The sequence below is a fragment of the Festucalex cinctus genome, chromosome 4 (genome assembly GCF_051991245.1).
Source record: "Festucalex cinctus isolate MCC-2025b chromosome 4, RoL_Fcin_1.0, whole genome shotgun sequence".
NCBI lineage: Eukaryota > Metazoa > Chordata > Actinopteri > Syngnathiformes > Syngnathidae > Festucalex > Festucalex cinctus.
In genome coordinates this window covers 25,996,316-26,021,473 of record NC_135414.1, presented here as the reverse complement: position 1 = coordinate 26,021,473, position 25,158 = coordinate 25,996,316, and the positions used below count along the sequence as shown (strand labels likewise).

Below are 25,158 nucleotides of genomic sequence, written 5' to 3'. Positions count from 1 at the left end.
CGATCGTTTCCTTTGTAAAATGTTCTCGGGCGGTACTTGATGATCGTGACAGACGCGACAGAGAAAATGTGGAGCGGCAGATTAAAAGGATCTTTCCTGGCAGGCGCCGGCAAAGGGCAACAAATGCGTATCTGCTCGCGCGCTCTTGCGCACATGGCATCCATCCGTCTGAGAAATGTGATTACAAATGAGAGTGTGAGCGAGTGAGCCGAGCGCCGCAGCTGGCATGGCATCTGGCTTGGCATATCACCGCTCGGCCTCGCCCACCGCCTGCACCACGCTCTAATGTGGCTGTCGACAAGCCCATTAAGAAGCCATTACTAAATGCTCTGCCTCCGCTAAGCCTTCCAGGCCTTGCAGCGGAGGCCCGCGGGAGTGCCAGCGGCATGAGAGGGTGGGAGGACTCAAAAGGGAGGAAACATTCACGAGTGTTTTTCAAAACTAATATTTTAACACACGAACGGTACTTGAGGTCAATTGAAAATGAGAATAACTGAGTGTTTGTGAATGACTTGCATGAGAGTAGAAGTAAAATCTAAATCAGCCAACATAGAAGTGGTTGACATGGGTGCATTTTATTTCAAGTACTTCTTTAATACCTCTCTGACAATATCAGAAACTAAACATTATCATTGTTTGGGGATTTTAATGTTAGTATCAAAAATAACTTTATTTAATAGGGTAGTCAAGTCAAGACTCCACTAGTCTAAACACAGTCTTCTGATGAATATTGAGTTTCTGGAATATGAAAATCAAACTCAGCAAAATCAACCTATTTTGTCCATCTCAGGGAGCGGCCATTTTGCCACTAGCTTGCAAATGTCACATGTCCAAACCGAGAAAACAGGTGAACCGCGATTGGTCATTCATTACCTGAGCCTTAGGCACTGTGATGTCAATTTCAGTCGACAGCAAGTCGCAAAATGGCCGCCCCCTGGGATGGATTTTGCCGCTTCATTCACATTTCCACAAATGCAATATTCACCAGACATAAACATGAAACATATCATTGTAAAGGACATTTTAGAGTCGATTTCCCATTTAAAATGTTCATACAGCTAGGTTATTTTAAAGCTATTTTAAAGTGAGTTATATGATCGAGTAAAATATTATACATTAGTCATTATTTGGTGCACAACTGTTAACTGGTTTCGAATAGCATCATTATTCCATGTTGTTATTTTACCAAATATGTAAAAAAAAATAAAAAAAAATAAAAATAAAATAAAATTAAAAAAATAAAAAATAAAATCAGATTTTTAAAGCACCATTCTTCATACCTGAAAAGTAAAAGTCCACCGATTCATAACACACATATTTGGTCACACAGTGAAGCAATAGTCTGCCATTACATTTTACTACAGTAGAGAGCATGTAGTTTGACCACCAGGTGAGTTCTGATGTGAACCCCGAGTGCAATATAATATGAAGCCATCGTAAATGTAAACCATATAGATATGTGAAGAATGGCGTGCTGAACCTGCTGCTTGTCATCTGGATGCTCCCGTAGATCTGTGATTGTGACAAGTGAGGCTGGAGGGTGATCCAGAATGAGACCGCTATTGAACGTTGTCATCATGCAGAACGCTTTGTCACGGATGCTGTGGTGACACCTGTAAAGTAGGTTAAAACACTTTAATCACTGAGGCTAAGCCATTTGGCTTTGCTACCATCTAGCCCCATAGGGGTAAGGAAAACCCGGGGTTTGAAGTGTTAAAGTTAGTCATTAGTGCAAATCCTCTGAGACTTCACTCAGTCTGCAAAACAACAGCAACCACCAAAGAGTTAGGTATGTAACACTTTGCTCCGCTTGATGACCTCATTTAGATTCCAAAGCATGTTTTTAGAGGGGAAAAAAAAGTCATCAAAATCTTTAACATTAACTCCCACGCTAGTGTTTGAGATGTAAAACACCAGTCAGGTATTATTATTGTTCTGTTCTCACATTCCTCTCCTAAAACCTCATGCTAGACATGAATGAACTGAACTCTTGCAAAGTACACTGAAATTTGGCAAGATATGAAGATGTCTCCTGTGACGTCATTCACAAAAATGGTGGCTCATCTTTTGGAACGCCATAAAAAGGCCAAAGAAAATGCGAACTCATTACCAGAGTTAATGCTGATGATGCTTATTGAAGGTATGGAGGCCTTGCATGATTCTGCTTAAGCTTGGTCGCATTCTGTACTAATTAAGCTGTCTGTCTACTTTCATAGGATGCTTATTGATGTGTAGGTGCGTAAGATTACAGGTGAAACACTCGCCAACTATAAATACATAAATAAGAAACCAGCAAACTAGGTGATGGCATTTTCCATAAAACGATGACAAGAGTTACAAATGTGCACGATTGTGAGCGTGTGTGAAAGAGACCACAGTGGCTGCTGGAACTCAGCGAGGCTCTTAACTCATTTGCTCCCAATAACGTGTAAATACGTTTTTTTTTTTTTTTTTTAAATGTAAGTGTCCCAAAGACGTACAGACATACAGAAGGCTTTGATGCAGCCTCTCAGCTGCAAAGAACGGTTGCAGAAATGGTAGTTATTACACAAACGGAAAGCAGGTGGCAGCAGAATAAAGGAGATCAACCAGGGCCATCTAGAAAAAAAGCTAAATTACTTAGAATTTTAAATAGATTTGTGAAAACTGATGAAACTTAGCTCTATTCTAATGCTAATTGCTGCAAAACGGAAACAGATAGAAACATACTTTTTTTTCCTGATGAAAGAAAAGACTTTAATCTTTCTTTTGGTAGGTTCCATGCTTTTATAGCAATTGAACACAATATTCTGTGGGCCTTGCAAAGTCAGTCAAAATCCAGTAAAACGGCCGGGAGCGAACGGAATTGCTTCTGTGAAAATGGCTGTGAGCAAATGAGTTAATCATGGCTGTAACGGGCAACATTACCAGCAGCAAACTAATGATGAATGCCTTAGAAAAAAAAAAAAAAAAAAAAAAAGGACACAAAAAAAGAAACTGACCTCCTTTTCTGCTGCGTTGCCCAAAAAATGTCTATGCACTTACACATAAAAACAAAACCTGACATAGAACTACCAAATGGTTCATTAAATCGTGTGCGTGTGGATTACAACTTGTTCTCCGAACCCATCTCGTACTAAACAATCTAATCTATGTGATGTCAGGAAAAAATATCAAACATCTTGCTCAGCACATGAAGAGGCGCATATTTATAAAAACATGATGCAGATCAAATCACAATAAGGAAAGCACAGATGGTTAAAAAAGAAACAAAAATCAAAAAATGAAAAAACGTGAGATTTCGCACCATAGTCAGAGATGGTAGTTGCAAACGAGTGCAAAGTTTTGATGAAGGACAAACTAATGTCAGGGACTGAGGCTGTTGGAATTTACTGCTCCGCGGCTAGCACATGCGATCCCGCCTGTCACTCACACTCCATCGCCATGACAATCATCGTAGCGCCGACGCCCGGGGGCAGGGACAAGCCTGTCCTTGTAACAAACAGTGGCCCTCCGTGATCTGACGTCCACAACTTCCATCAAGGCAACCGGCACAAATAAATAGACAAACTTGACAAAAATAACACGTGAAGCAATTTTTGAAAACAATCCCAAACTTTGACAAAATATCCAAAATCTTAATATCAAGTCACTTGCTGGCTTTTCGACCCTCATGTTAATGATTTTCAAGTGCTCAGCAGCTGGTTTAACAGCAAGTAGTTGTAAAATCTGTATGGATGCACTCGCATGTCTTCATTATGTACATTTAATGGATGCGAGTATGTGAGTGGTGTGCTCACATATCATTATACTGTGTGTGTGGCAGAGGAGTGAGAGTGGCAGAGGGGCACTCTGTGTTTTTTTTGTTTTTTTTTTTGTGCGCCGTGTGTGCCAAAGGGCAGGGAGCAGGGACTTGTCAAGCTGCAGAAGAGATGGCAAAGTGGACGCTGATGCCAGCCTCTGTGACAGCTCTTTCACACAAACACATACTAACATGACCACAAAAAAAAAAAAATGTACGCTCGAACCCCGCCCTCAAACCTACCCCCGTGCGCACGCTATAGCTGTGAAAGCTGGGATGCAAGCAAGGAAACAAGACTGGTGGAATCGCTAACTGCAGGCCGATTGGTGTGCGTGCGCGTGCGTGTGTGTGGGAGGGGATGAGGTGGGCTCGCGGGGGTTCAAAGTGTCACATCAATTTGTGGCTGTGCTGTTTCTGAAAGAGGCTAACCCCCCTGCCACTTGAGTTTAGCGCAACAGTACGCAGCATACTCGCAGACAGCGCACATACAGTACACGCAGACACAAGCGCGCACACGCACGGTTTAATTGCAGATGAAATGCAAACATACCGATTTGCAAAGATTTGTTCTGAACACAATCGAAGACACAGCCGTGCTATCCAAGACCCTTAAAAAACTGTAACATTATGCTGTGAGGAAGTCAATAATAGGCAATTTGTACAGTTACAATCAGAAAGCTATTCGTTTAACAATATGTTTATTAATGTACTTAAGATTGTATTGCATCATACAGAAAACCATCATTAATATGGTGGTTACTCTATCTAAACTTTGGTGTCATATACACTTAATTCTCTAATAGTAGCTCTGTTTGTGAGACAGGTGATACAATTGTGCAACCTACAACAATTCGGACTCCTGAGATGCATGTGCAGTTTTAACTGTAACGTACGTTATACCATACAATATTTTCAAATATATAGATTTAAATATGTTCAAACATATTTGCAAGTACTTTCGAATGTATTTGCACGTTAGGCTACATTGCAGGCTAAATGCTAAAAAGGTGGCATTTTTCCCGCATACCTTATACATGCGCAAGTTTAAAAAAAAATATATTTTTTTAGCATATGGCCTGCAATACATTCAAAATGTAAGTAAACAATTTTGCCCCATATTTTTTCAGAATTTTGTAATTTATTATGCCTGCAGCGTATCATTTTTTGCCCCCATAATGCCACAGGGCAATAACTTCCCCGAGCACGTTCCCCGTGGCATTATGAGAAAAAAAATGACTGTAAATAATGCATTGCGGACAAAAACATTCCAAATAAGTAATGTTTACTTACAGTACTTAATGTTTGAAAATATTGGTATAATGCAGACCAAATGCTTAAAAAAAACAAACAAAACTAAACTACTCGTCCCTGTTAACAGGCTCCTGGATATCATTATGTTCTCGTGAGAGCAGGCGTGCGCCAACCAACCATTTACCCGCGCATCTCTCTTTGTCTCCCTCAACTTTACCACGTTGATACGTAGGTTCTACGTTATGAAAAATATGAGATTGATTTATTTGTTTCAGCGTTCTCCGGGACGGACTCCTCTTCCTCTCTTTCGCCTGCTTTTTCGCTCCCTCCTTCTCGGCAAACTGAAACCAATTAGTGAGCACAGCACTTGTAGCAGAGAATGTAGGGCAAGCGAGGAGTAATAAAAAAGTATTGACTTTTCGCCGACTGTACGCGGCGTGAAAGGGGTGCCGCGGCCTTGTCCGACATGAAAGGAGCTCCATTAATTTCACTTATTTCACCCGGGCCCCTGTCAGGAGGCCCTAATGCGTCCCATGCACGCGTCTCGCATGCAGTCGACGCTCAGACGGTGCGACGCAGCAGCCTAGCCTGCTTACCAAATGACTTGACATTAAATATCTGAGCAAGACAGAGTTCATGTGTAAGAGAAAAGAGTAATTTCTAATCACCTGCTTGAGACATAAAGCGAGGTCTTTCATACGGAGCTAATTTTTCACCTCCTCCTATTGATTTCTGCTCTCATGTTAAGGCCTTCTTTGGTGGAATTTGACCTAGAGTACCAAAAACAATGACATTTTTGGTTTAGCTTTAAGTCATCAACGGCCAATGAACACTAACTACTGTTGGCCTAATACTTTGTAGACCAAGGACTAGTATTGTTTGGATGAGGGGTTAAAGTGATTCTAGCCTTTAAAATAATGCTGGTTTGACCCTTATTGAGTGTTTGTACAACCAAGTTGAACTAAAGAAAGGGTTTTATTAAACAAAAACACGACAATAATAGATTAGTTTTCTCGACCTACACCGTGAAGGAAGTTAATTCAATTCCGGTTCTGATTCAATTTAACGAGCACGATTTTAAGAGTCCATACACTCATTAATTTTCCTTCAATTTTGCCGTTCAAAGTTGGATACATTCCCCTTTAATAGTTCCAGGCAGACGTTGGTGAAAAATGTAATCAATCACCCAAGAACTTGCGGTGTTAAACGCGCTAGCCGTGTCAATATTAGGTTAGCTTAGCCTTTTGCATGGCTTCTTTGTCTTTATAGTCTTGTCTTGTGGTTGTTGTTGTTCTACTTGTCTTGACATTGGATTCTCAGCTTTGCTATTCAAAACGTACATTTTGATACGAAACCTGTGATGTTTTGAGCCTTTCTAGTTATACTTCAACTTGCAAGCATATTTCTCCTATTTGGCCATGTAGAATGCCTAATATTGAGAGGCAAAATGGCAGCAACATCAACATTTGTTAACATTGTTATTTTTGCAAAGCGCTAATAATCTTACTAGGTGCACAAGTGCACCAAATGACGTGTCTGGTGAGTACCGTATATGTAATTTTGCTGATGTTTGGTGAGCTACCCGTCATCTTGTTCATGAGGCCGACCCCCTGCCACCCCATAAGTTCAATTTTAACAAACAAATCTGAATAAATGCATGCATTGGCACATGTGCGAATGTTCGAATCCATTCAGACTGTGTGAGTGCGTGCGTGCGTGTGTTTGTGTGGGTACAGGAAGGAGTGAAGAGTGAGAGGCTATCTGCCGACAGAAACTAATCAGTGTGTGCGAGATAAGAAAGCAGCCTTTATGGTGTATGGTAATCACCATCCCACCACCGCCACCCCTCTTGGCCTGCCACCACCATGCATAATCACTACGACTTATTCACATGATTGATGAAATATGCGTCTGTGAAATCTGAGCTGCTTTTGTTATCATCCTGTTTTTTTTCTCATATACCCCCCCCCCCCACCCCCCCCCCCCCCCATCCCATCCCTCCCGTCATGTCTTTCCATTTCTACCAATCTCTCTTGTCTTGTTCAAGCTCTCTGCATATCTCCTCCTCCTGCGCTGGACACAAAGAGATCTAGAAACATGTACAAACAAGAAATTACACACACAGCACGGGGGCCCGCTTGAAGCCTTCGTGTGCGCACATACACGCAAAATTGCTGTAGTCTTACCATGCATGAGGAAAAAAAGGGGGACATAGGAAATTAAAATGGGGACAGATAAGTCAGAAAATAAGACAACACACCGACTGCCATGAGGATAGAAGTCTTGGTCAAAAGGAGAGTGGAGTGAATGAGATGGAGAGGGGGCCTTTGTCATTGACACTTCATCGTATCAATAAGGGAACGGACAAAGGAGTCATATACAGTATGTTTCAACAAACAGAAACAAAGAAGGCAGAAACACGAACATAAAGCAACAGTAAGTCTACTCGATGACAAAACTGAGTGACTACTGGCAGCAACAGAGACAAGTTTATAGAGCTTTAATGGATTTGATAAGAGCAACTATAATTTAAACCATGATTAAATGTAAAATAAATATGGTAATGCATAATTCACAAGTGCTTTTGTACATAAAGGAGATTGCAATTTCCCAAAAGAAAATAATTAGTGTGGGAAATAACAAAACAAAACAATTATCCGTATTGTATCTCTATCTTGATGTTTAGGAAACCACCGTCCCCGAGGAAAAACAACCAATCGGGTATAGAAGCCATGACTGATGAGTTGGGTGGCAATGCGTGCACTACACATAACACTACTTGTGCACTATAACACAAAAAATCACCTTTGAGAGTTAGATTAGCCACAATATACTGCATAAATTTGGACATGACATGTATTTTGGAAGGAAAACAATATTTGCTTTACTTAAAATTTTATGTTAAAGTTGTAGATCACACCACACATTAAATATTTTGTAGGAAATTATCCAAAAAGTTGGGTACTTTCTTACATAAAGCAAGAAAACTGGCACATATACTGCAATTAAAAAAAAAAGAAAAAAAAAAAAAAAAAAAAAAAAGCATTATGATATTTTACTGTGTATTGCCCTGTAAATCCTAAAACTATTATTATTATTAGGCAACAACAAAATACAATATTTTACCACATACTGAAAGTGCTACATGCTAGCCAGACAAACAACAGGACTCCGAATGCTGCAACAAGGATTTCGTTTCAGTTGAGACTACACGGCGAGTGAAAGAGGGGCCAGAGACTCAGGTTTAGATTAAGATTTCGTCTGGCGAATTAAGGGCCCCAGCCTCGAGTTGCTGTTACACATCAATAATGAGAAAGTGGGAAAAAAAAAAACGTGGGGGTGTGGGGAGCTTGTCTTTGCTCCTTGGGATACACTTTAGATTAAATATGCACAATTCCAATGCAAAATGGGATAGGAGCCTGCGAGGCCCGAGTGTACGTTTAATCCCCTGCACTGGAGTTGTTTCAGGCGGGGTTAACAGGCTCATCAGTCAACACGGGCTGCTTAACACAGGACATCAATGCCATTTTCACATTTAAGTTTGTGATTGCTTCGCTTTACAGGTCTGACACCGCTACCCCCCCCCTACATATGCACCCTGCGCTGACTGGCAATAACTCATTCAAGCATGCATGTAAGTACATATACTGTAAAGAAAAAAAAACCAAACAAAACTATTAGTAAATGTAAAAATGTGGTCTTCACATAAACAGCTACCAAGTTAACTCATTCACTCCCAGCCATTTTCACAAAAGCAATCCCATTCGCTCCCGGCTGTTTTACTGGATTTTGACTGATTTTGCAAGGCCCACAGAATGTTGTGTTCTATTGCTATAAAAGCATGGAACCTATCAAAAGAAAGATTAAAGTGTCTTCTTTCATCAGGGAAAAAAAAAGTATGTTTCTAACTGTTTCCGTTTTGCAGCAATTAGCATTAGAAGAGAGCTAAGTTTCATCAGTTTTCAAAAATCTATTCAAAATTGTAAGTAATTTAGCTTTTTTTCTAGATGGCCCTGGTTGATCTCCTTTGCTCTGCTGCCACCTGCTGGTCGTTTGTGTAATAACTACCATTTCTGCAGCCGTTCTTTGCAGTTGAGAGGCTGCATCAAAGCCTTCTCTATGCTCTAGCATAAAAAAAACACAAAAAAAACATAAGTACGTCTTTGGGACATTTAGAACATTAAAAAAAACAAATTTACACGTTATTGGGAGAAAATGAGTTAAAAAACAAAGCCACAATAGACACACTTATGCCTTAATCTCAAGTGCTGAAAATTTAATCTAATGGTTGAACAAACTATGCCAATTTGGTGGTCTCCTGAAAAGTGATGATTTAGGAGGATTCTGCTCTGCACCCGTGATACATATAAAGGACAGCAACATAATACTGGGTCGTTTTCTGATTGAGTTACAAGAGAAATGACCTCAAATGACTGCAGTTAATCTATCCTAGCCATGGTCAACGGCTTAGAACATAACCACAGTATTTAACTCTTTATTTGATCCATTCGCTCATTTGACAAGGAAGCATCACTCTTAATCACTTAATCGAGATTGCATACGCTAAATCCGGCACGTGTACGCTTGGCTATGATCGTTATCCCGCATGCTGTAGGCCTCTCAGAGTAAAACGCCGCCATAATGGAGGCGAAGTGTGGGCTAATTGAAAAACACACACTCCTGAGTGGGAAGGAGAATGGCAGGGGGAATGTTTTACGACTGTGAAAATGAAGGGGCTGCAGAGTTTTATGCACGCTGTAAAATTGTTATGGAGAATTAACGTTCTTTCTTTCTCACCACGGTAACCTATACACTTATGCAGCATGACGGATGATAGATGGACACGCGCGCTAACAGGAAATGCGTACAGTTTCAGGAACAGTGGGAACGCAGACATCAAGCATTAGCTGGCCCCTCTTTTCCTACCTTTATACATGATCCATGCTTGTATATCATTTTCAGGTATTAATTGCAGCTGAATATTGCTCTCATGAAAGTGGACCTGCACACATTAGTTGTAGTGATAATAATTCTGGCGGGAAGCTGGGAGCAAACTAACTAGCGCCAACAACCACAAGAATAAACTTTTACATTAAGACAGCTCTGACTTTGTAAATGAAAAGGGAGCATTATTAGGCGTGTTGTTTGGTCTAGCTCAGGGGTCAGCAACTGTTCATGTCAAAAAGAGCCATTTTAGGCCAAATAAATGACCAAAAATTTGTCTAGAGCAACAAAACATTTGAACACTGTGGTGAAAGAAACTGTGTAAGGGCTAATTAGCTAATTTTGTGCAGCTAATTAGAGCTGCACGATAACACAAAAATATGCAGAATCCAATATGTAGAGGTTCAGTTTTCAACCTTTCGTTTTTTTTTTGGTTTTTTTGCTAATTTTTCGGACTTCGTTGTACATATATTTTTAGCCTCTCCTTTTTTTTTCCTTTTTTAAAAATTTTTTTTATAGACATTTTGTGGCTATATTTTGACATTTTGTTCTACCTTTTTTTTGCTATCAATTTTTTGACATTTTGGGCAATTTTGTGGACATTTAACGGTCATTTTCAGGATTTCTTCCTTTGTTTTTTAGACATTTTACAGTTATTTTTTGAACATTTTCTTTCTGGTCTTTTCTTAAATCAATTTTCTAACTTTTTTTGGGGATATTTTGTGGGCATTTTATGGTAATTATCTGGAAATGATGTGTTTTTGAACCACTACTTTTTAAACATTTTCTTTCCTGCTTTTTAAAAATACATTTTCTGATTTTTGACAATTCAAAAGACATTTTATGGTAATTTTGGGATTTCTTCTTTTGTTTTGGGACATATTCTGGTTACTAGTTTTCTTTTCTGGCTTTTTATTTATTTTTTTATTTATTATTGGCTGACATTTTTGGCAATTCCATGGACATTTTATGCTAATTTTCTGCTTTATGTCTTCCTTTTTGGACATTTTATGGTTACATTTTGGACATTTTAAGATAATAAAAACAACAACAACAACAACAACAACAACAACATTTTCATCTACCTTTTTGTCTCTCTTTCTGACAACTTAAAAATTTGGACTCTGATTTTTTTATTTTTTTTTTTAATATATTTAATTGTTAATTTAAAAAAAACAACTAAATCAATTAATTCTGGTGTGCATCGCAGCAATGGTTCTGGTCAGAAATTAGCTTTTCAAAGTTGTGATGGGTGCCAGTCTAATATGAGAGGAAAGATATGCTGGGAGCGCAAGCAAACACAGACGTGACCACTCAGTCTAGTGTATTTGATTTGCACGTGGCCTCCTAATTAGCTATCTTTTATGGTTACAGGCAGTACCGCTGGTGACATGGCTAATAACGCAGCCACAAATTTAGCCTGGACAGAGAAGCTTTCCCATAACTGCATTTGAAAATTACTCATTACTCATGCAACCATTTGGAACCACAAACAAAATACAAGAGAGGTATTTAAGGCCTGGCCTAATTTGTCAACTCAGTTTAGCTTTCTCTTTGAGGCCACAGAAAGAGCAATGTTCCTCACAAATCAATAACAAAAGCAGGGTACATCATTTTTCCTCTGCTTTTTTACTAAATTTGATCTTTGACCTCCCCTTATGTATGTTAAAAAAATACTCCTGAAGTGTAACGTGTGGACGTGAGACATTAAAAGGCGGCCATTCTAAGGTATAGCCCACCTTTTGCCCAAAGTCAGCTGGCAGTTACCTGAGAACAAGAGCTATAGAAAAATAGATCGAAGGAAAGATGGGTTAGTTAGTATAGTGGTTGCACCCTTTTCACACTGCACTCATTCATAATTGGAAGTGCTGATGTAACCACCTACCAGGAAGTTAAAGAAGAAGATTTTGCCACATTCCTGCAAAGGAAAAGCTCTGACACATTTTGTGCAGGAGGGTGAGGAGATGAGCAGCAGAGAAACAAACTAATAGTTGGGCACGAACTTGAATAGTTTAATCATTCCGTTACGTGTAAATAAGCCTGCCAAAAATAATCACTCCACCAGCTCCTCTCTTATTGGAGTTACTTATCTGACGTCACCCCGCCACCGCTCTCGAATAGAAGATTTTCTGATTTGAGGCACCTTGCCATCTTCGTGCTGTGCTACTCCATTACCTGGTCCCTACCCTCACCACATACACAATGAGTGGGTTTGACTACGGCATGCTACGCCCTACTAAGTGCAGTGTGAAAAAGGCTTTAGAGCAGTTAACTACAGTCGAGATGCGTGACCAATAGTCGTTGGGAAACCTAGTTTCGATAGGACGTTCCTAAAGGGCAAAAGCTAAATATTAGCCTGTTATTTAAATATGCACACGAAGTCATAAAATAGAAAAGTGCCCACTTCCAAGAAGCTGATCGTTGGAGAGGGACCTGTGTAACGAGGGCAAGGACACACGGACGATGGAGGAAGGGCGAGCACCCCTTGGTCCAAGACGGGGGGGCCATTGAAATCCTGGAGAGGTGGGGACTGTCATCAGCGCGATTATGTGTGGATGGCTGTAAGTCGTGACAGGGCACACCACATTAACACTGACAGCCTTTCTTGCTGTGACACAGATGGGTATGGTAAATAAAGGTCCAGGAGTCATGGGCTATTTCCAGAGCTGTGATGGTCAAGCCAGAGAGGCAGAGTATGCAGCTAGCAAAAAATTGGGATATGCTAATGACGGGACTTCAGGCTACAAAGCAAGGCTTAAGGTGATGATTACAACCAGAGCGAGCTAACGTGGCAGGGCGGGTGATAGGGCTTCGGCTGGGATTTGAAAATAATTAGGAGCGTGGCTGGATAGCATAGCCAGATAATGTGGCTGCGGGGGAGGCATGGCCCCGGCACAGTATGAAGATGATGAGTATCAAGGCTGAGCTGTCCACTCCATCGGCCCTCTGAGCTGTGACAAAAAGCTCTGCTGGCTGCTGCTGTAGCTGGGGGTGCTTCCAACGATAGGACTTACGCACTAATTACCACACAGGCAGAGAAGAGAGCGCAAAGAGAGGTAGAGAGGCACACAAGGATGAAGCAACAAACGGAAATGTGGTCAGAAGAGCTCTGTCTGGCAGCAATATAAAAGAAGTGAGCCAAAGATGGGAAACAACATATAGGGAGTCCTTGAGTTATAAACGAGTTCCGTTCCTACACTATCAAAGTGCAAGTCGGTTTTCACCATTAAAGTCGAAATTTACATAAAACTACTTTGTATTAGAAAAAAACAACAACTAAAATATATAAAAATAAAAAAATAAGATGCTGTACTTACCATTACTGCTTAGTGGTGGATTGAAAAGCCAAAGATACTCCTGGTGCACAAACAAGCGCTAGCACTAGCTAAGCAGAAACACTAGGGACAAAATGGCGGACGAGGGACAAGATGGCGGGCAAGGTGCGGCCGTTCTAAAGTCGAAGCGTCGTATGTCAAGTGCGTGGTAACTCGAGGACTCCCTGTAGTCAATGCAAACTACTCAACACCTTCCAGCTAAAGCACTAATGTTATCTCCAAGAATTGATAGATTTTGGGAAACATCACTTAATCGAATAATTCATTAATTGGTTACTGCTTCCCTTACTTCCACCATAATCTTAACATTTGGCCTGTTTTAAACAAACCCACAAAGTCATTTTAGTGCAGTCAGGTTTGAGCATTATACAAACGGCAGATTTCAGATTTAATTTGAGGGTATTTATATGGTGTGGTGAACAGTTACATCAGTTTGTATAAAGTAAACGCTTCACACCCTTTAAGAGAACAAAAGTAATTAGACAAACGATTATAAATCAAGCTTTCGCTTTTGAATACTTGGTAGCAAATCATTTGAATTTGATCGACTTGGCCATTACATAACATTCCACTTCTTTGCCTTAAATGTTTTTTTTTTTTCCTGCCTTAAAAAAACTGGTTGCATTCAGAGTCAGTTGTACTTTATTCGGGCCATTGTCCATCTACACTGTGAAGTACCGTCCAATGAGTTCTGAAGCATTTGATGAGCAGATACTATTGCCAGAAACACTTCAAAATACATCATGCTGACAAAAGCAGCATTCACTCATATTCATTCATACTTTTGGTCATTTAAAAAGTGGGAGCTATATATACAAAAACTGTTTGAATTTCTACAATGTTCACCTGATTTGGATTCCCTTCTATATTTTACAAAGCGCACATAGACCAGCTGATCAGAACAGACCGCACTCATCCATCCGAAGTTGTCAGCTGCAAGCTGGCCCGTTCACCCACCCACTCGATCCCCATTCTTATTTATCTCCACTTCCTGGGGCCGTGTTAGTTCATTCCTGTGTCGCTTCGCTCGCTCCTTCTCTTGCTCTTCTCTCTCTCTCTTTCCCTCTCGATTGTTTCACTCCTTGTTTCCGGGCAATTGGGTCTGGGTGCTGCTGGTAGTGGGGGGTAAGAGGTTGGGGTGGAACTGCTGGGAAGTTTGTGTGTGTGCACGCACATATATGTATGTGTGTGCATGCTGGGAAGTGAGCTAATAAAGGACGGTGATCCATGAAAGGCCTTGAGCAAAGACACAGTCAATTACCTAATGCCTGGACCAGACCGGAGGGCCCACGCGCGCACACTCTCTTACTCTCCGCCATGCAGACACACGCACACATACATACACACCTCATTTACGTATACATGGAGAGGGGGCAATGGAGGGCATAACTGGGAATTGTGTTGGCGTGTGTGGGTGGGTGTACATATGCGTGTGATAGAGAGCGGCGATTTATTAAATTGCTGTCACTTTTGACAAATTTGTGCAACTCAAATTGAAAGGGCTTGACTGCGCCAAGTCTCTGTTTTCCTCTCTTTCATCCCAAGGAAGAATATTGTTACACTTCATGCACGAGCCCTGGCACCCCTTGCATCAACCCCAATCCATTGTTTAAATCTATATGAACTGTATGCTAACTACAAAGCTAGCAACAACCTCTATCCAGGTGTACATGACTCATGTGGCATTTGAAGATAAAATGTCTCTGCACTCCACACCTGAGGGCAGTACAGTGGGTATCTAATCTATCTAATAGTATATCTGTAGACTATTTATAATTGCCAACTTACCTTCTGTTGGTATCAATGTATGAGCATCTGAGCACTATGTGAAGGTCTTGGCATTGTCTGGATGGGAAATGGCATTGCTGCTGCGGTCCAAATGGTGGTGCATACTTTCTGGTCTTCTCGTCCAACTGACCAGAAAAAATAAATAAATAAATAAATTAAAAAAAAAAAGGCAAGAGATAAATAAATGTGCATTGCATTAGAGCCATTAAACCATGAGCTATTGCATTTTGGATCATAAGTCGGTCTATCTTTCCTTCCTTCCATCACTTTAGTAGAAACTTGGTATCATAAGTTCATAAAACATCTGTAGCTCATCTCTGTACTTTTTTTTTTTTTTTTTTTGCAAAATTCAATCTGGACTAAAACATACAGATCATCTATGGAGGTAAAGCAACAGACTCATTCGTCTTTATTGAGTGACATAACTCATGATGGTAGTAGCAGAACGAATTCTGAAGTTTACCAAACCAATTTGTCTGGCAAATAATAGAAAAATGCATCCAAATCTATCGGGTGAAACTTCATCATGCAACAAGAGAATGATCCAAAACACACTGCCAACACAACAAAGGACCTCAACAATTCAATCACCGAACCTAAACCCAACAGAGCATGCATTTTACCACCTGAAAAAGAGACGAAAGAGCGAAACCCCCTGAAACAAACACGAACTGAAAGAAGCTGCAGTAAAGCATTTTGAATGACGGACGACAACACAACGGTCTGGTGAAGACAATGGGTCGCAGGACTGATGCAGTTATTGCAAGTAAGAATTATGCCACCAAATATTAAATGTTACTCATCCATCCATCCATCCATCCATCTTCTTGACCTCTTATTTCTCACAAGGGTCGCGGGGGGTGCTGGAGCCTAACTCAGCTGGCTCTGGGCAGTAGGCGGGGGACACTCTGAACTGGTTGCCAGCCAATCGCAGGGCACACAGAGACAAACAACCATCCACACACACAAGCACACCGAGGGACAATTCGGAGCGCCCAATCAACCTTCCGTGCGTGTCTTTGGATTGTGGGAGGATACCGGAGTACCCGGAGAAGACCCACGCAGGCACGGGGAGAACATGCAAACTCCACCCAGGAAGGCCGGAGCCTGGACTCAAACTCAAGGCCTCAGAACTAGGAGGCGGGCGTGCTAACCAGTCACCACCGTGCCGCTAAATGTTATTCACTTTAGTTAATTTAATAATGTTCATTCCAATACTTTTGGTCACTTGAAAAGTGGGTGAGTTCAAACAATTCATAACTTTTGTCCAATTTTCATCTTTTGATCTAAAATGCAAATGTCTTCAGCATATAATAAAAACAAAATGAATTGATCTTGCTGTTCCGATACTTTTGAAAGGACTATAATTATGACACTACTTTGAATCACGAGCTATTTTTTCACCTGGCATTGCTACAAGCCACTGAATTTCCATGTCAGACATTCACATCCTTTTCTGTAGCTGTTCAGTTGTTTGATTGAAGAGTACAGTGACGGGAAAACTGGGTGGTCTTTTGTTCTGTTGCCAGGGAAATTACAGCATGCGAGAGATCAAGCGGAGGGTTAATACGAGCACTTCACACACAGCTGAGTAGATTAGTCCGTGAGTAGTAATGAGGTTATAATCAAGTGTTTAACAAAGTCACAAATACACCGCAGTTACACTTGTTACATGCATATGCGCGCACACACACACACACACACTGATCTTAATTGCACGGAAAAGCCAGTGACACTGTTAATAAGTAAAGTGCACTTAAGCAGTGCATATTACAGTTTACAAGGATGTGTTCATTTGGTACTTAAGTTGAATGAATGTGCCTTTGTTAAGTGTATAGAGACATTATTTGCACAGTTATTATTAAGTTTTCCCAGAAAATATATCAATTGTTGTTTATGCCTGTGGATATTTCAGACCTTTTTAAATGGCGCATATAAGGATTAAATGTTATTTGTAAGGCTTAATTATGGAAAATTAAATTTCAGATTTTTTTAAGCTTCTGCGGACACCGTTTTATCTTTGTAAAAGCAGATAATTTTGACACAGCTCATTTATTGGCTCTAATTAGTCTAGCTAATAATGCAAGGGGTTCAAATCTCACCTTAAGTTCTCCCCGTGCTCGTGCGTGTTCTTTTTGTATACTCTGGCCTTCCTCCCACATTTGAAAAATGTGAATTCTTGCTTAATTGAAGACTCTAAATTGCCCTTATTTGTGAATGTGAGTGATGTTTGTCCCTGCGATAGGCTGGCGACTAGCCCAAAGTGCGCCCCGCTGAATAGGCTCCAGCTCACCTCCGACATAAATGCAGTATTAAAAAAAAAAAATGGTTGGACACGTGTGGGATGTATTCTTTGCAATGGATGACAGAAAACGCTAGAAATTATGTATTTGTTTGACTCACGGTGTGCTACTGAAAAGTCGCAACTTATTCTGAGTCTCCTCCAAGTGTTCGGTCGAGGTCTGGGGACAAGCAGAGAGCTCTGGAAAACGTACATTCTGCTCATACATCTCCCAAGGGTCTCTGACGCGGACCTGAAATAACCAAAGAGACTCACAAGTATCAGTTAATGACAACTGTTTCTCTCTTCTTTGGCTTCTCCCGTCTCTGTCTTAGTCTGATCTCTCTCCCACAGGTGGTGATGGTTTACAGCTAAAAGCAGAAACCGATCCTCTTCATCTCTCCTCTTGTGACAAAGAGACCACGAGAGAGGCAGAGAGGGAACGAGTAAAGAGAGAGAAAAAAATAACAAATCTAAGCCAGTCTGAGAATGAGTGAGCGATAGAAAAATATATATATATATATATATATGACGTGTGGATGCACGCTGATCTTAAGCTCAACCTTTGTTCAAGCTCCAAACCAAAATGCTCTTGTTTAAATGCAGGTGCTCACACTGATGTGTGTAACTTGCAAATGTTCAATTAGACAGTACAGTACCGATCAAGGAGCTGGTACATGCTGTTGAATTGCAGAGGTGACCTTGTTGGCTTTTAAAAAGGCTGGTTGGGGGGGGAAGACAGAGGGAGGGACAGGTGTGGGGCAACATGTCCTTGCTCCTATCGCCATGGGATCAGTGGCCTGGCCTGACCACTTACACACCCTGCACCTCAACCTTATCCATCACTACCAGATAGTTATCACGCTAGTTAGGGGTGAAGAGGTGATAGCGAAAGGAAGAAAGAAATTGGGTCCGTTTGCGCTAATTAGACTGAATATAGAAAATTGCAGCAATTTATCATAGTCTATATTTGCCTTCTGTTCAATGTTTTTATTGTCGTTATTAACTCATTCACTCCCAGCCATTTTGACAGAAGTAATCCCGTTCGCTCCCGGCTGTTTTACTGGATTTTGACTGATTTTGCAAGGCCCACAGAATATTGTGTTCTATTGCTATAAAAGCATGGAACCTATCAAAAGAAAGATTAAAGTATTTTCTTTCATCAGGGGGAAAAAAAAAAAAGTATGTTTCTATCTGTTTCCGTTTTGCAGCAATTAGCATTAGGAGAGAGCTAAGTTTCATCAGTTTTCACAAATCTATTTAAACTTGTGAGTAATTGAGCTTTTCTTCAACATGGCCCTGGTTGATCTCCTTTGCTCTGCTGCCACCTGCTGGCCGTCTGTGTAATAACTACCATTTCTGCAACCGTTCTTTGCAGTTGAGAGCTGCATCAAAGCCTTCTGTATGCTGTAGCATTAAAAAAAAACCCAAAAAAACGCATAAATACGTCTTTGGGACACAACATTTAAAAAAAAACGTATTTACACGTTATTGGGAGCAAATGAGTTAAGCTTGTAAAACTTTGAATAGAAAATCAGTGACTTACTTTTGCATTCGGGACAGAGGGAGGAATTTACCACAATGCATATTCGTTCGGACGAGCTTTTGGTGGAGGACAGTGACGTGCAGTTTCGATTGAATACCACCTTACCTGCTGTTTTGCGCTGGCGATGTCGGGAAGTATGGGCTTGGGGGAACAGCAGGGTCTTCTCGTTTTGCTCCTCGGGGAGTCAACAGTCCAATGAAAACTGGGGAGTGTTGGCGCTTCAGGTGTGAGATGAGCGCAGTCCCTCGGGACCAGCTTGGTGGGGGCCTGGAACTTGACCTGCCTGAGTAGTAACTCCATCTCATGGGGGGCTAACCTGAACGGAGAGTTGAAGACCCCTGCGCGCTAAAGGGAAGAGATGGGAAACGCTATTAGAGAACAAGTACGCGATAGACAGCATGTTCACATCATTTTATATGAGAAAATGACTCATCCAGTCATCATCATGTTAAAAAATGGCATTATACACAAGCAGAAAGACACACATATATACACAAGATCTGAAGTGGATTTGTTACAGAAGGCCTTAGCAAGAATTATTCACATCACAGTGATCCCTTTTGCATGCATGTTAATTACCAGACCAAAGCTTAGAGTTGTAGGACTCCACTTTATATGCTAATAACACCACTTGCTATTTAGGACACTCTTAAAATGAGAAAAGGGCTTAAGTGGGAAATGAGGACTATCGTGTCTCAGCTCTTTTCAAAATAACATTTGTAGACTAGTTGATTAGTAAAGGTTTATTTAATATTAACAGGGATTTAGTTTGTATTTTGAAAATAAATTCCAGTAACTACGGTTAATATAAAGCTGGCCAATGGCAGATTAGATTATGTGTATCCCTTACGTTAGCAAAACTACTTCACTTGAACAAGTAAACTGCCACTTCACAAAATTACACTTGAATAAATGCAAATCAAAATGATCTATACTAATCCTACAAATTGAATTTTGATATTGACGGAAAACCATACAACTGCACATATCCATCTATATGCATAAAGTAGCACACACAAAAATCCCAAATAAACTCATATACTGCAGTCATCTCTGGCATCAACTGATAGAGACAGGTAGATATTTCAGAGCCAAAACACAAACAACATCCTAAAAAACACAAACATGTCATATGCCACAAATACAACCTCACGTACACACTCACAGGCACACCTAAATCCCACAGTAGCAACGAGCAAGCTATGGGAAGAGCAATGATGTTGACCCCAAGAACACAGCATCTCTGTCTCTGTCAGAGGGACTTGGGGCCTTTTGGTAAACTGTGAGTATGCCTGTGTGTGTACATGTGTGAGTGCGAGTACGCGTGCGTGCGTGTGTGGGCCGGGGTCCGAGAAGTGCGGAAGGATGAACTGTATGGGAGAGCCATCTATTCACTCTTGACAAGGTCAGAGCTATGAAGGGAAAGAGTCCCGCGCCATATGCAGAAAAAGAGAGACAACGATATATACAGTATCTATGGAGGGAGCAGAGGCCCACAGAGGATTGTGGGGACACCAAAACTTTTTCTCTGAACTAAAAACCCAATTAATTAACAAATGCAAAAGACACAATAGACATTCAGCAATACTTCAAGCTGGTTATTGTCACTCCAGTTGTACTGGAGCCTATCCCAAGTGACTTTGGGCGGGAGGTGATATACGCCTTGAACTGGTCAGCAGCCAATCGCAGGGACCAAAACAAAAAAAAATCTATTTAACTGTGGCAAAAAAATGTGGAAAAACAGGTTGGATCTTTTTCACATTGTATTAAAGGGATACTTGACTTATTAAACAATTTTCAGCAGTGAAAAGTTCATATCTTGTCCAGAATTAATTTGATAACTTCATTATTTTTCATGTACAATTAATACTTGTAAAAACTATTTTTTTTTCCTCTTGCTGTTGACTGATGATGACATCACCTGTGCTGAGGAAGTAGGTAACGGCCAATCATGGCTCACCTGTTTTATGAGGTTGGTCAGCAAACTGCGCCATGATTGGTTATTACCTACTTCCTCAGCACAGGTGATGTCATCATCAGTCGACAGCAAGCGGAAAATTACTTTTTTAAAGGTATTAATTGTACATGAAAAATGAAGATACCACATTAACTATAGACAAAATATTAACATTTTCCTGCTGAAAATTGTTCAATGAGTCAAGTATCCCTTTAAATTATGGCATAGCTAATATTAGTATTAGAGTGCTAATTTTATCACAAAAAAAAAATATGTGAGGCTTGAATGGATTAATGACATTTCAACTCATTTCAATGGGGAAAGATGATTTCATAGTGTTTTGAGTTATGAGTGTGGTCACTGAACAGATTCAACTTTTATCTCAAGGCACCACTGTCGTGACAGCTAAGGGTTGTTTCAAAGCGCTATATAAATAAAGATGACTTGACTTGACTTATATTACGACTTAAAGACTGAGCTACATCTACGTTTCACAAGCAGATACACGTATGGCTCAAGGATTCAGATGTCACATAGCATACAGTTGAGTCCATGAATCAGGTTTATAGAAAAGCTCATGGAACCTCCATTTGGACCATTAATTGTTTGATCAAATCTATTGATACGGTGCGCATGTGTGTGTCATAGACCAACCTGCTTTGTGCTGAGTAGGTGGTGCCATCTGTAAGCTTGGTAGAGTTTGGCTCTCTGCTCCTTCACCTTTTTCAGACAGATTCTCTCTCGCTTCTGGAGCTCTTCAAGCTCATCCATCTCTCTCCTAAAAACACATGGAAAGTAATGATTCTGCGATGATTCAAAACATGTATAAAAAGGCTCTTTTGGAGATTTTCTGCCTATATTGTGCATCATGAAAGATCTCAAAAGCTGCACAATCCGAAATTGGATTAGACCAAATTAGTTTAAATAAAAAATAAACCATTTGTATATGTGCACTGATTAAATCAAAATACCTCAAAATAATTAAAATAAAAAGTTTTCATGTATTCAAATTGTCAGGATATTTCTATTTTCATAAGTAAATGCAACATTTCAGCACACCTAGGACAATTAATGTGTAGCCGCGCCTGTGTATTTATCATGCAGCCGTTGGTGGTAATTCCCTGAAGTGTCCTTCAGATGAATGAAAAAGCGCCTGATAATAAGAGGCCGGGACAGCAGAGGTACCGTGGGAGAAAAACAAGAGAACGGGGGGAGAAAAAAAGTGAGCGAGTGTGAGGGTATAAGTGGGAGGATGATGAATATATTTCATCACAACAGCCAGGACAGGTCTGTCTGTGACATCTGTTAAGCCAAGCTGCTTAAATGGGATGCATTAAAAGCCCATACACAGCAATTTCATCCGGCAATCACAAAGCCTTATTGATACAAGGGGGTAATAACTTAAAAGAGGGAATTGGAAACAATTACTAAAACACTCATATCACAGTAATATGAAAACGAGCGCACAGACGTAAAGCCAATCTATTTCCTCAACAGCAATCCCAGTTACGAGTTGGCTCTTGCTCATCAACAATTCGTCCATTTTGACTGCTTCCACTCCACTGTTCTAGGCAACTTCTATTTTCAATTACAGACCTCGACGGACGAATCAGAATATTCTTAGTGGGTCTGTAATGGCGGGTTAATACATTCACCGGCTAGTGGCATTTAAAAAGAAATCACAACATGGTTCCAGCCGCCTTTGCATTTTCATTTCTTTCCCAGCATCAGATTAAATTACAAAATAAATGAAATATGCACATTACCCACGTGCAAGAATGTGTGTGTATGTGTGTGTTTAGATGCTAAACTAAGTAGTTTAAGACTTTGTGAATGTTTATGTATGATAGTGTGCTATATGCATAAATATAGAGGTTGCTTGGCCTCCATTTGTCGCCGTGGCTAACAGGAATATTACTTATTAATGTGAAATACAAAGTTTCGATTTACTCCAGGAGAGCGTGGTTCACAAAATAATCCAACGTGCACACCTAACAAGGTACTTTATGAAATCATTTATGTTCATTTATGCATTAAACTGCTTTTCTAAAATGGATATGGTCCAATATATTTGCAGTGTGACTGCCAAAGTAGAGAATAACGCGTGTCAATATTCCTGCAGTGTGTTCAAAGGGTTTTCCTGGATTTGTGTTAAGCATAGGACATTGTTATGGGGATGAGCATGCGTGTGTAAGCGTGTGTGCGTGTGTGTCGGGCTGAATGGGTGACCTTTGTTTCCCTGCCCCCAGCCCCAACGTTATTAATTGCTGTGTAGTGGACAAAAGCCAAACAGATTTGTAACGGCTGAAGGCACCTCGATCTGTGTCGACCCAACCAGCCGACACAACATACAACCCTCATTAGCCCTGTTCGGCACGCTGCACATGCACTTGCACTTGTGTGTGTGTTTGTTTAAGTGAATGAGCGGTGAATGTGAAAGAAAGAAAGGGGACAGTATTAGTAAAACTATGAGCAGAAATGTCATGCCACAAACGGAAAATAAATCCAGCCCACCACATCACTTTATGCTGCCTGAGAGAGCAAATCATGTGCATCTACTTGATTTCTTGTGAAAATCTATCAATCGGATCACAGAGCAAACTATTTTCCTTGACTTCTGATTTCAATAGTTATCACTTAATTAGTTGCGTACATCTACCGTTAATGAGAAAATTATCCATTCATATGCTTTCACACCCATAACATCCATATGTGTCATGACTGGGTCATGCCAGGGTTAAGTTTGGGTCATGCCAGGGTTAAGTTTGGGTCATGACCGTGAGGTCAAATGTCTGTTTTGAACTGATGTAACCATCATCTGGTTTCAAATGGAAAACTCTATGTGATGTCAGGAGCTATGTGATGTCAAGTCCTGTTACCCACATGTCTAGCCACAGCCAATCAAATCTATTTAAGCCAAACCAAGAAGTGTGTGTTTGTCGGATTATTACCTCTGTTCCTCTATGCATCTCCACAGCCCAAGGGGGCTTGGCGTTTCGTGATTCTCGATGCATTCTCATTGTTTCTCATCTAGTCAAGTTTGTTCTACGCCTCTCATTGTTACGCGAATAAAGAGTTAAAATCTTATTTGTGTCTGCGCTTTTGGGATCCAACCTCAGAACATAACAATGTGAGGGAAATCATACCTACAATGTGGCCCATGAAAAACCTTCGACTTGGAGGTCCCAGTTCACCCCCCCCCCCCCCCCCAAAAAAAACAAAAAAAAACAAAAAAAAAACAAAAAAAACAACAACGCACCATATGATTCATAGAACAGAGAAAATGTAATCTAGTACAAAGACTGCGAATACAGGAGCTAATCAAGCTTACTCAAGTAGCCTCAAATAACCAAAACCTGAACCGATGTGACCCAAGTCTGTTCACTTATTTAATGGCTAATATATTACATCTAAATTTCCCACCTCTCCCTCAATAATTTACCTCCTGGTTCAGAATGGGGAGTTCAAGGGCTGATGGGATATCAGAGACCGAGGAATTGTGGGACAGCGGGCCTCACTTGCGGTCATCAAGGCCAGCAACAGTGCAACTAATTGGCCGAGGTCTAAATATTTAATGGCGATGTGACCTGATTGGCTGCTTTAATTGTTCCAATTAAATGATTCAATAGCAGGGAAGGAGGAGAGCCAATCGATGGAGACAATAACCAGCTCAATATATTGAGCTTTTTACACGGACTTTCCATTTAAGTGACTCAAAAATTGATCAGCTCCTTCTGTTACATACTAAAAGCATTTTATTATCCATCATTTTTCTTAAAAAAACTAAAAACAGACCGTCCTCATGTCCCTCCAATTGTTTCCTCCTCAAAAGTAATTTTCTTAAGAGTCAAGGAGAGCACAGCAGCCAGATTATGCTACACCACACACATACTGCACACACGCACGCTCAATATACAAATCCAATCAAACTGAGGGAGTGAACTTGTCTACCCCCCAAACTGGATCAGAAAGAAGTGGCAAAAGAAAGAGTGACGCATAGAAGCGGGGAGTGTTGGCAGTGCAGGTCCCACTCCAGCGTAGCAGCTCGCCTTTCATCAATGTCCTTGAGAGGGACGCGAGAAAGGGAGCGATGAAGAAGGCTGGAGAAAAGAGAGACAGGAGAAGAAGTAGCTGGAGGATGTGAGACGCCACAGAAGAGGAGAATAAATAACCCCGGCCACACTGTCTGCATATTTCTTCAAGTTAAAGTAACATAAGTTTCAAATGTTCCTGTGTTTGTTGCGGCATCACAGGGAGAATATTTATCAGATGATG

At 40.6% G+C, this 25,158-nt stretch overlaps 1 protein-coding gene across 2 annotated transcripts in view; it reads right to left on the bottom strand.

Annotated features, from left to right (window-relative positions):
* Nucleotides 1–578: 578 nt before the first annotated feature.
* spata17 (spermatogenesis associated 17) overlaps nt 579–25,158 on the bottom strand; it is a 35,020-nt gene continuing 10,440 nt past the window's right edge. Inside the window, exons 6-10 of one of the 2 annotated variants that reach the window (XM_077518480.1) lie at nt 21,538–21,661; nt 19,032–19,271; nt 17,503–17,633; nt 15,100–15,224; nt 579–1,613 (exon numbers count right to left, since the gene is read on the bottom strand). In XM_077518480.1, coding sequence (XP_077374606.1) covers nt 15,134–15,224; nt 17,503–17,633; nt 19,032–19,271; nt 21,538–21,661 — 586 coding nt within the window. In that variant the 3' untranslated portion in view covers nt 579–1,613; nt 15,100–15,133. The remainder of the gene's footprint in view (nt 1,614–15,099; nt 15,225–17,502; nt 17,634–19,031; nt 19,272–21,537; nt 21,662–25,158) is intronic. The other variant, XM_077518482.1, reaches the window with a different exon arrangement.